Source organism: Salmo salar, chromosome 28 (genome assembly GCF_965601325.2).
Source record: "Salmo salar chromosome 28, fSalSal1, whole genome shotgun sequence".
Classification (NCBI taxonomy): Eukaryota; Metazoa; Chordata; class Actinopteri; order Salmoniformes; family Salmonidae; genus Salmo; species Salmo salar.
The window spans coordinates 8565622-8578371 of NC_138318.1; the positions used below are offsets into that span (position 1 = coordinate 8565622).

The window sequence follows — 12750 nt, forward strand, 5'->3', positions numbered from 1 at the left end:
AGAGCGAGAGAGACAGCGAGATTAGTCAGTTTGAAGCCTCATTTTTACAACAGAAGCAGAGATGGAAACGATTTTGAAAGGGCTGTTCATCTCCCTCAAGGGAAATATTACTTGAAGAATGAGATTGAAAGACAAAATTGCATGGTAACCTATTGCTCAAAAAAAAATGACAGCTCCCGAGGAGCTTGTTCGATAATGTATGGGGTAAAACATTTAATGTCTTAATGACCCCTCAAGACACAGGTTGAAAATGGTTACTTGTTTTTTGCAAAACTACAATAGATCTGCTGGAGAAAAAAAAAAAAAGTGAAACAACCAATCCTTGGCCGTAAGAGAATCTGTCTATCTCCATATCGAGTATCGTTATCTTCAGGCCCATTCCCCTTTTGCTCTGGCCCCCTGCCTTCGCTTAGAGTGGGCTTAGTCACAGCACAGCGCTCCTGGGGAAATGACATTTCCCCATGGTACGCGCCCATCCATCCATAGCATGACATTACAGCCTAATCTCCTGCAAGAAAAAAAAAGAACAAAAATAAAAAAAAACAGGCGCTCCGAGGAGAGATCAATGGCCAAGGTCTTACGTTAGCTACATTTTTTGCGATCTCAGATCCCCTAAGCAGCCTTGTCGCTGTCGGCTTGCTCACTTGTCATCATAGCTTACAGACAGACACTCAGCCTCTATGTGGAACTGCCTGGAATTAGGGGCATCTCACTGAACTCTCTCCATTGCCGCTTTTCGACTAACACCAGTTTCACTAGCGTATACATCCGATGTTATACTAGAGAAATTGTGTTTCCATAAAGGCCTTACAGGGAGGACTTGCGAAGGGCAGAATCAACAACCTCTACATAATCAAAACAGTTGCTTTGTGAGGTGTTAACCGTCGAGTGTATTCACACTTAGCCATTATGTAAACGCTCCCAAAAAGCCCCAGCGGCCTCGCCTTGGCCCCATGTTAGAGCAGGTCCGTTGGAGCCATGGCCCAGTGAGACATGGGTGCCGGCCTACGAACATGGAAACAGAAAAGTCTGAGCCTTTTACGTAAAATAGTGGGGTAAATTCTAAGTGGAAATGCACCGAAAGCAACTCAACATAAATGTGGCTGCACTTTAAAATCTTTTTCTATGGGCCTCAGTGGCGCAATATTTTAAGGCATCATAGTGCTTGAGGAGTCAGTACAGACCCAGGTTCGATCCCACTGTGTGTCACAGCCGGCCGTGAACGGGAGTCCCATAGGGCGGCGCACAATTGGCCAAGCGTCGTCCGGGTTAAGCCAGGATTGGCCGTCATTGTAAATAAGAATTTGTTCTTAATAGACTTGGCCTTGTTAAATAAAAATTAAATAAATAAGCCCTGCCACAGCCAAACACTGGCTCTTTATACCCATAGTCCGGGTTAGGGGAGGGTTTGGCCCGTCGGGATTTCCTTGTCCCATCGCGCTCTAGAGACTCCTTGTGGAGGGCCGTGTGCCTGCAAGCTGACTTCGGTTGCCAGCTGGATAGCGTTTCCTCCGGGTTATGCGAGCAGTGTGTCAAGAAGCAGTGCGGCTTGGCAGGGTCGTGTTTAGGAGGATGCATGGCTATCGATCTTCGCCTCTCCCAAGTCCGTAGGGGAGTTTCAGCAATGGGAAAGTCTAACTACCAATTGGATATCACGAAATTGAGGACAAAAATTCTAAGTACAAAAGGTTCACCCGAGTTTGAGCTCTGAATGATAATTGGGTGCTGTCCCTTCAAGACCTCACGCGTGTACGCATAAAACCGATCTAGAAATTGATCTTGAAAGCCCCCCCACTTTCATTTAACTCCACTGCACCCAATTCTGGTTCTTCAAGTCGGATGGCCAGATAAGCCTACACTATGTGGCGTGGGTTCTTTGTTCTGGATCCTGTCCTTTCCAGTTCTGCTTTTTCCGTCCTCAACGGTCCTTCTTCAAAAGGACCCAAGACAGCTGGGCTGGCACACTGAGCATTGCACTGACCTCGCTAACATTGGAGGACAACATCAGATGCCTCTACTTTATACCACTTCTACAAGGCCTGATTCCCCCTCCCATGTTTTCATTACAGCATCCTATTCAAAAGAAGTCTAAGGCCTGGTTTAGAGTAGCCTTGTTATTTCCACTTCAATGGTTTGCATCTTTTATCTGTTTTCAGACTGCACTACTTTCCTCTCTGTGTGTCGTGGGATTTTTAAAAAACATTTTCATATTGCAGGGTTAATTTTTAACCTCACGATGGAGTGGCTTTTCAAACCGGCGGGCAGAGTACAATGGCAGAGCTCCACACATGCAATCTGTGAAAACCTTGTAACCGAGGCCTTCTCTTTCATACCGCGGCACTTCTATGAGAATGCAAATACGAGCTTGCTTATTTTCTCCACATAAATTTCTAACTTTTCTACTAAATCGATAAATAAAGTGGATGGAATTTAACCAATACTATGCTGGACTATATAGTACATACAGTCAAAACCTGACCCAACCTTGTCTAAGTCCTGACATAGACGAGTCCGGCCAAAGATGGTCACTCCATCTAGGTTTTCCCAGAGGACACAGGAGGTAGAGATCTTTTTTTGGGGGGGGCCATTTGTGCTCAACAACAAAAAAACAAGAAAGAAACACCTACATTTTTGGTCACTCATTCACTTACAAAAATGTATTTGATGCAGCAAAGTTCGTGGCAATTTTGCTGCAAACAAAATGCCACAAAATGTTGCCAGGAGTTAATCTGTGAATTATATTGCCATTAGTGGCAAACAGTTTGCCAGAGGCTTTTTTGGGCAAACAATTCTCTCAACAATCTATTTCAATTTTGTCAAACCTGTGGCTCATGTAATATGAATTGCCATATTAAACATAACTCAAGTCTGTTACTTTTCTTCAACCCAAGCCTTATACACCTGTCAGGAAGAGAGACAACTAGCACACAACTGGCTAGATTGAAGTCCCCAGTCTAGATTAAAGACAATTAGTTGATTTGTTTGAATCAATTGTGTTGAGGCATGGCCGGAGAAAAAAATCGTATATACTGTCGGCTCTCTAGGAACGGTTGGCCACACATAAAAAAAAAAAAAAAAAGTAGATTTAGTAGACCTTGGTCCCAGTTTATGCGAGCTACATTGTTTATATAGCATTTACACAAGGCAGAAACATTTACTTGCTGAAAAATATCGAATGCCAGTTTCAGTAAGAAGCATACAGTAGCAACATCAAGACAACTTTGTAACAGCTGACCCCGTTTTTCCAAGCAAAACCCACCCTTTAGCTGCGGAACCTACCTTTTAAGATGCCAAAAAAGAAAAGGCTTTTAGTAATTGTTTTCAGTATACCAATGTTTCTGTGTGTTCTGATTGTTTCAGTCCATCCATTGAACAAACTTAGGACTAAGGATTTCAACAGAGCCACCATCTGCAAGTTCACTCAAAAAGGCAATAGTTTTGAACTGGGTTTGATTTTGTTTTATTAGTTACATTTTGTTCATTCATTGGTTGAAAGCTATTGCTCAGTCATAACTTAGCTCATGTCAATTCTGTAGTTGCTCCATTAAAAACATCACCAATGTGTTCACATTTCTCTCATGTAAATGTTATTTGGAAAAATATTCAGTCTTTACTCTTTTCTTCATTAGCATGCTGATTTCCAGTTGTATTGGGTTTAATTTGTATCTGTTTAGACATCGAATGCATGTTGTTTAGTATATTTAGTTCAGTTCTCTGTGAGAAGCAAGTTCATTTAAAGTTGCGATTTGGTTCATGTAGATTCATTTCAATGTTAAAATACAAAGTAACTTGAAACCTGATCTAATTTGCATACATAATGAGTTTGCAGCTAACTTGAAGCAAACAATAGAAATTGACACAAGTTTCCCAGAAGTTCACAAGTCGCTAATTTGTATGTGAAAATACACAAATTGGCCAAAGATTTGCCTCAACTGTTTGCCAGTTTTTTCAGTAAGGTTTATCTCTTCCCAATCTCATTTTGTGCCACTCGACTTGTTATATAGCTGCCCAGCCAGGAAAAAAATCACAGGGGCATTGCACCACAGATGCTGATGGGAGTTGAAGTCCAAAGCAAGTTTAAATCTATTTCATGCCTCCTCAATCTGGACTTAATTTACCAGCAGCCTGTGAAAAGCTGCTTTCATGTTTCACTTGATGAACACAGCTGTCAGAGTGAAACCACCCTCAAAATCTGACCCAACTGTTGGGAGTCACACACACTCATGCACCAACAAAGCACCCTCAGCTGAGTCTGCAACAACTGGATGCATCCGGTTTTCAGGGGGAAATAGAAAGAGCCTGTGACACGACTTCCACTTTTGGACGTTAACAAGGCGACACTCCATTTTAATTTACTGGATTGGTTGAACTGGGCATATTTTTTTTTCTTCTCACCAGTTGGGGTGGGCGGTATCTAGACTTTCATACTGTTTCTGTACGATCCCAGGGTGCACGGTATTACCAACAGCAAAGAGAAATGACAGTCCACCATTACTTCAAGACATGAAGGTCAGTCAATCTGGAAAATTACAAGAACTTTGAAAGTTTCTTCAAGAGCAGTCGCAAAAACCATCAAGCGCTATGATGAAACTGGCTCTCATGAGGTCCGCCACAGGAAAGGAAAACCCAGAGTTACCTCTGCTGCAGAGGATAAGTTCATTAGAGTTACCAGCCTCAGTTTGCAGCCCAGTTCAAGTAACAACCACATCAACAGTTCAGAGACTGCATGAAATCAGGCCTTCATGGTCAAATTACTGCAAAGAAACCACTACTAAAAGAACACCAATAAGAAGAGAAAGACGAGCAATGGACATTCGACCAGTGGAAATCTGTCCTTTGATCTGATGAGTCCAAATTTCAGATGTTAGATTCCAACCGCTATGTCTTTGTGAGATGCAGAGTAGGTGAACGGATGATCTCCGCATGTGTGGTTCCCACCGTGAAGCATGGAGGAGGAGGTGTGATGGAGTTGGGGTGCTTTGCTGGTGACACCGTCACTGATTTATTTAGAATTCAAGACACACTTAACCAGCATGGCTACCACAGCATTCTGATGCAATACACCATACCATCTGGCTTAGTGGGACTATCATTTGTTTTTCAACAGGACAATGACCCAACACACCACCAGGCTGTGTAAGGCTATTTGACCAAGGAGGAGAGTGATGGAGTGCAGCATCAGATGACCTGGCCTCCACAATCACCCGACCTCAACCCAATTGAGATGGTTTGGCATGAGTTGGACCACAGAGTGAAGGAAAAGCAGCCAACAAGTGCTCAGCATATGTGGGAACTCCTCATGAAGCTGGTTGAGAGAATGCCAAGTGTATACAAAGCTGTCATCAAGGCAAAGGGTGGCTATTTGTTTAACACTTTTCTGGTTACTACTGTACATGATCCCATGTGTTATTTCATAGTTTTGATGTATTCACTATCATTCTACAAAGTAGAAAAAAGTAACAATAAAGAAAAACCCTTGAATGAATTGGTGTCCAAACTTTCGACTGGTACTGTATATACACCTTTCATAATATTTCCTCTAACGTTATTAGCATACCTCTATTGTTGCTTCATTCCTTCCTCGCTTTCAACAGTTAAAGGAAATACATTTTGACTGGTACTGTATATAAAAACTAATAAATAATGGATTTTTTGGGGACGGTATTGAAAATTATACTGTCGGCATTTCTAAATAAGCGGGTATACAGTATACCTCCCAAGTCTATCATCAGGACCTGAAAGAAATAAACTCAGGCATTTCTTTTATGCCTTCTACATTAGGTTACCAATGCACACGTACTGGACTGTTCGAGGGAAAGCACACGCTTCTTCTCTCTCATCAATATTTGTGGACACAGCTGTCGGATTGAAACCACCCTCAAAATGTGACACTATTCTGGGACACACACACACACACACACACAAACAGCCTTAAATATGGTTACTGGACTGAGGGAGAGAGCACACTTCTCCCTCATCAATATTTCTGGACGGTCACCTTGACAATGGCGTGACAGTTTCTAAATAGGCAGGAAATACAGCGAGAACACAAGACTACACAAAGCCTTCTTTTGTGATGCGAGAGAGAGCGCAAGAGGGAGAGGAAGAAGACGAGAGAAGAGAGTCCACTTTGAGGATTGATGTCTGGTGGAGTCGTCACATTAACATTCAGATTACCTCTCCTGGTCGTGCGCCACGCATGAGACAAAGTGACAACTTAATGAGCAATGTAACCTCGAGGCTGAGCGAACCTTTCTTTTGGTGACGGAGTTGTTCTGTTTTAGTCCGATGGGCTATAGTGTGGAGGCAAATTGAACTGCAAGAGGATGCAGAAAAAAAAAGGAGAGTCCTACAGAGCGGCGTTGGCGCTGTCAACATCATTGACTCATCTGGGCCCTTTTCAGAGGCATTGGGGTTCTCTCTCACTACAATGACGTCTCTGGAGGCTACACACGATGCTGACCCGGGCCATGTTTGTGGCACAATCGCTAATATACGGAGATCTGCGACACGGACAGCCACTCAGCACCAGTCAGAACTTTTTCCCTCACCCGTCCATCCTGGCTCTGGGCTGCCGTCTCAGGGTGGATAATAAGAGGAGGAGACCAATCCAGTTAAGAGAACCTTCCTCAATGTTTGCGCCAAACATTCCATATTATAAAAATGTTTTTAAAAAAACAGTTTGCAGAATTTTGTATGGGCCATCCTAGTCCATTCAAGCCTAACCCAGACCCTACTATAGGCCGACCGCACTAAAGGAGACGAGATCTGCCGCTTAGCGAATCAGTGTGCGGTGTGACAGTCAGTGTGGGAGAGGGAGCTTAGGAGGGAGAGAGAGCGTTGAAGGGTAATGAAATTGTCAAGCAGCATCAGTAAAGTGGAGGAAGAAGGTCAGGCCCATCGCGGGCGTGATTAAAAATCGGCGCTACACTCGCACAGTGAGTAAATCCTGCGTATGCTTTTAAAGCCCGCATGGAGGAGGCGGTGGGTTGCAAATACACCGGAGAAGCTTTGACGAGAGAATATCTGTGATGATCTGGAAGGAATGGGGCGGGCGAGCGAGAGTTGGGGCGAGAGTTGGGGGGGGGCGAGCGAGAGTTGGGGGGGCGAGAGAGAGAGAGCGAGTTGGAGGAAGAGAGGATCTGGGGCATCAGCACACTGCAAGAAGAGGGAAATATTTGGGGGCTTGAGAACAGGTTTCTGACCTTGGATGGATCAAAAACAACTGTCTGCTGCTACTGTGCTTGGTATCCTTTACTAGATGTGGTCTGTAGTCTTTTACAAAACCTCAAGGGCAGATGAATATGACTCTGGCTACAGTTGCTGTTGAAATACAGGAGTATACTGCAGAGGAAACACATTTGTGATCATATTTTCAGTTAGTTTTCCTCAGAAGCATTTGCGAGCATTGGTAATACCATCCAACTTCGTGGCTTTATTTATTCAGATTGATACAACAAAAAAAGTCCAAGGAACTCCAGATAGTGTGAAGCAATGCAGAGGAACAACAAAGGTTCTCCCCAGGCACACTCGTTCTTCTGGCCATAATGTGCTCCGCCTGCATATCCTCTGCTCTAGCAGTGGGGATGATTATGGAGGAGCGAAGTGGTGTGTGTGTGAAAGACAGAAAGAGAGCGAGAGAGCGCGAGAGAGAGAGGGTGGGGGGTCTGAGCTGTGAGAAGAAGCATGAATGAGGGTGATGGTGACGGCCCTTCATGCCTAACCGGGTCTTCAGGTCTATAGACCTTCACCAGCCGTCACATCCAGCTTGGACCAACACTGCCACCCGGTGGCCTGTCTGCACACCGGTTTATTTACAGCACCCTTGTACTAACACGCTCTGCATCTTCCGCTAGCGACATACATGGCAAGAAGACCTTCTGGCAACAAGACCAAAAGAGCCAAATCAATAGTTGTCATCTCCGATAAGCATTTAGGGTGTCTAGTGTTGTGATCATGCGACGTCATTGTCAACATCTAAAATTGGCTTTCAACGCATACCGACATGTTGCTGCCGGATTTGAGCTGTGAATCCGTATCCTATATGTCCCAATTAATCTACTGTAACACACCCACGTAAATGGAGCATCACAGCCTTGTGCACTGAAACATTAAGCCGATACCTTTCGGGCAAGTAAAGCAAGATGTGGCATGTCCTTCTGTGAGACGAGCGCAGGCAGACAGGATGGCCAGGCTTAGCAGGGCTGACGTAGCTGCTCAAAATGAGGGTTGATGTGATGCCTGAGCATAACGGACATTCCCACGCGAATAGGGACAGCAGGAGAGGGGCCTGACGCCAGCATGGGGACATTAGTTCCAGGAGCCCAGCACACTGTCACTTCCCGGTCTTAACACTCCACTGGCTCCTGAAGTGAATGAGCATCCAGTCCTCCGGCCTCCGTGTGTGTGTGTGTGTGTGTGTGTGTGTGTGACTATACTTTTGAGTCCCCACAAGAATAGTGAACTTTTTTTTTTTTACCAACTGGGGACATTTTTGTTTGAGTTTTGTCCCCACAAGGTAAAATACTATATCTAGGGGGGTTTAGGGATAAGGTTAGAAGTTGTGTCAGAATTAGGTTTAGGAGCTAGGGTTAAGGTTAGGGAAAATAGGATTTTGAAGGGGACTGAATTGTGTCCCCACAAGGTTAGTTATACAAGACCGTGTGTGTGTGTGTGTGCGTCAAAATCACCATTGGCCAGCAGATGGTCGTGTGAATGATGTTGGATGGATAGCCTTTGCCACACCGTTGTAATAATGAAAAATCTCATCAAATACCTCAGCCTTGCTCTCACATAAGGCAGCATGGTTCAAAGTTATTTAAAAAGGGCAGTCACTGTATTATGACAGCAGGCTTCCTGCACTGTCTGCTGGAGCGAGGGAGGCAATCAAATAGCTCCGGCTGAATTAGTCACGCCTCCGGGCCGGTGCTCTAACTAACACGCAGTCCCACACACTCCTCTCTCTCAGTCCCTCGTGAAGCAGCACTCCTCTCAGTCCCTCGTGAAGCAGCACTGCTTTCTCAGTCCTCTTTAAAAAAGAGAGTAGCACAGGAAGCCTTCATTTTTCAAAGCTAATCTGAAGAAACCGTTGAGGGAGCGGGGCCTGATCATGTCACAATCACAGACCAAATTAAAGTTATTTGACTTTAATCATACCCCCGCAGATATTCATAATGCATTTAATTTCCGTCAGGAAGGCAATTCCCTCAGCGTGACGGGGAGCTGCAGACAACAGTTTTAGAGCTGGGCAGCGTTGGTGTGGTTCTGTGTTAGTGCATTAGCACCTCTCCCCGACAGCAAGAGTCCTGCGGCTCCAACACTCACCAGGGGGACGGGCTGCCTATCTGCCTGCCTGTCTGTTAGCTAGCATCCCACATCTCTACAGTCCCTCACTCTCTTCTCCATCTCTCACACACAGTCTCTCCTTTCTCTCACCACTCACTCTCTTATTCACTCTCACCCCATCGCCCTCCTCCCTCGCTCACTTGTGTTCACTCCCTCTTTCCCAGTCTCCCCTGCGTCTCTAACACACTCTTGTTCGCTGCCTCTCCCCATCGCAATCGCTCTCTTCTTCATTCCCTCAATTTCTCTATAATGAGCTCACTGCTGTCTTCGAAGTCTGTTTCTGTAAATGTGGTTGGAGGCAGGCAGAGGCCAAAATTGTGCTCCGTACCGCATGACCGTGCGGCGCCCAAATGTTGTAACAACGCAGAGGGCACTGTATATTTCCACATTGACACGATTGGTTGATGGTAGGTGGGGGCGGGAGGTCCAGTATAAGCACAAACTCACTTCCTTGACAACAGCTCTGCGAAGTGCAAGAAGTATAAATGCCTTGACTTCTGCAGAGGGCGTATCGCAGTAAATACTCTACGGCCACCGCAGACATCGGATTGACTATGCAGCGCCTTTTAGGGTGGTGACACCTTTGGTGGAAAACTATCCTTGACCGTTCAAGTTCAGACCGCAGGGAAATTAACTCCACTTGACGTTCCTGAATATTGAAGGAATCTCCTATATTGGATTTATTTCTGTTTAATTCTCTGAATTAAGTTTCAGAGCTTTCAACCACTGCCTCCGGTGTCGAGTTCAGTACAGCATTTCCAATAAATAAACTAATAACGTCGCTCATCTTCCCGACACATTTACTAACAGTAATAGCCTACTGTGTGTGGATACACTTGCTGATCAATGCTACCCTCTAGCTTGATTCTTCTGCACTGCACAGAGACAGCATAATGTAAAAGCCTACTGTTCAGAGTGCAACCGTTGCAGTACTTAGTCTCCTGTAGAGGTCGCTCAAGTACCACTTTAAAACGTAAGCTACCAAACGATTTGCACCAGTGTGTTTATGGCTCTGATTATTAGCTGCGGTCAGATATGAAAAGATTATGAGATCCCAATCCATGAGATGATTATAGGCTAATGTTTTTAGATTATATGGGTCACACAACTCCTTGACTCAAATGATTACAACTATGGACAACGTCATATTAATATGTCTGTGCAGTCCAAAGGTGCGCTTCCTGGAAAATCCCCACATTATCAGACTAAATACAGCCTAACCCACAGTAAGAGACGGATTAGCTGTGCTGAAAAAACACAGTATAGAGAAAAAGGAAATAGGCAAAAAGCTGTGAACTAAGACCCCAAAACAGATTTTAGAGGTTCTGACCCGTAAGGAGTTCATTTCCAACAAAGAAACAAAAGCAAAAGGAGCAAATCCAGGTCTTTTGCGTGACCAAGCTAAAACAAATGCCTGAAAATGAGAGCTGCAATGTGTATTGGAGCTTGTCTTCCAACACTGCCGTAACCAGGGAGAGATGATTCAGCACTTTTCAGAGAAGTGCTTTGTGTCCTATACTTGGGTGGTTTCAGAGATGGAACACCCACTGTCTGAGTCACTGACTTATTATGAGCCTCCAGGAATACAGAATGACATCATTAAATGTACTTTTTGTCCCCATATTTTCTCCATATAAAAAGGAGTGCCTCTGTCATTGATGAGAGGAGAAGGGTAATAAGCTGCTCCTGTAGGCCACGTCATACAGTAATAACTACACTGTCATCCTTCCGCTTCCCTCTGGTCCTGGGGCTGCGTCCTTCTCTCTGGCCAAGTGATAGGCTGCTGTGAAACAGCAAGGAAATCACATGGGGCAACAGCCAATGAGTTCCCTCAAGGAAAGATCATCGAACTGATTCCTTGGCTGGAATCCAGGAAATTGGGTTCTTACATTCGGGAGGCAGAACAAGGCCCTGACTCCTTCCTTCAGTAATGACTGATCTGACACGCTGAGATTGGTGAAAGCAATAGGCTGGAGACCATGCGATCACTTTCAGATCAGTGACTAGCGAGGAAGGAAGGAAGGGTGTATTTTAAAAGCATTCAAATCAGATTAGAGGAAAACAGACAACTACGTAGCTGTGTTGTACAGGAGCAGAGTGGTACAGCGCAAGGCAAAAGCCCTGACTGCATACAGTACACTGGGCAGAGTTCTGTTATAATATCCACCCTGCACAGCCAGAAGAGGACTGGCCACCCCTCATAGCCTGGTTCCTCTCTAGGTTTCTTCCTAGGTTTTTGGCCTTTCTAGGGAGTTTTTCCTAGGGAGTTTTTCCTAGCCACCGTGCTTCTTTCACATGCATTGCTTGCTGTTTGGGGTTTTAGGCTGGGTTTCTGTACAGCACTTTGAGATATCAGCTGATGTACAAAGGGCTATATAAATACATTTGATTTGAGATATAGCAGCACCATTGAAGACCTGTCTTGTAGCTCAATGTCCTGAGTATTGACGTCAGATTGGGGACAGTGATACCGTGGGCAGAGTACCCACACAGAAACAGTGCCCGGCAGTGAGCTCATTTAGGTCAAAGCCAGCAGGACAACCCTTGCCCCTCTAGAATACAAATCACCCAGGAAATTGCACAGAATGGAAGTACTTGCCATCAACGGGGAAAGTGAAACGCTGACTATGAAAAAAGGTGTGTAAATTAAAGTAAAAGTTAATTGGGCAAAGGTTAAACACATTAGGACAGCCAGCGGGGATTAGGCAATCAGTAAAACAGAAACAGATATCCTACTCGTTTTCCAACACACATTCAGTGGAGATGAAAATCACTTTATTGGTCTATTGCACACAAGGTCAAACCGAAATTTGACTTCCACTTTTAACCCAACCCCACCCCCCCTACACGTTACTAACCAAAGTACTACTGAAGAGCGACGCCTACCATTCCAATGACGAATTAAATCTTAATCCATTCTTTTGAGAGCTGTCAATTCCATAGAATTACATTCTTTGTGGTCAACTCACTAGAAATGTTGAATACATTGTATTCTATCCAGACTTACCATGCTGTTGAGGTCTGAGTTGTAGCTCCCACAGGGCTGTGTGGTGGTCCCCAAGGGCTCCAGACCCTCCTCGTCCCACATGTAGGTCCCCCCCGAGCCTGAGTCTGAGGGAGACAGGTCGAGGGAAGAGCCGAGCGGGTAGTCTGCACCCCCGGACAGGGCGTGACTAGCACGCCGAGACAACGCCCCTAAGCCCCCTCTACCCCCTATAACAGAGAGGAGAAAGAAGAGGTTTTACTCACCTGCTACCTAATCACTGAGGGAGATCTGGTTCATTTGTTTTGGTTAGTATTCTATGTCATTTCGGGCCCATTTCCCAGACACAGATAAAGCCTAGTCCTGGATTAAATCGCATCGTCGATGGATGTTCTCCATTGACAGTGTTTTCTAGTCCAGGA

General features: G+C 44.9%; 1 protein-coding gene across 3 annotated transcripts in view; it reads right to left on the reverse strand.

Moving 5' to 3' along the window:
* The window catches only part of LOC106589366 (serine-rich coiled-coil domain-containing protein 2), a 91357-nt gene that overhangs the window by 43662 nt on the left and 34945 nt on the right, over positions 1 to 12750 (reverse strand). For all 3 annotated transcript variants that reach the window (XM_082970426.1, XM_082970428.1, XM_082970427.1), the window contains exon 3: positions 12353 to 12558. In XM_082970426.1, the coding sequence (XP_082826552.1) occupies positions 12353 to 12558 (206 nt within the window). The remainder of the gene's footprint in view (positions 1 to 12352; positions 12559 to 12750) is intronic.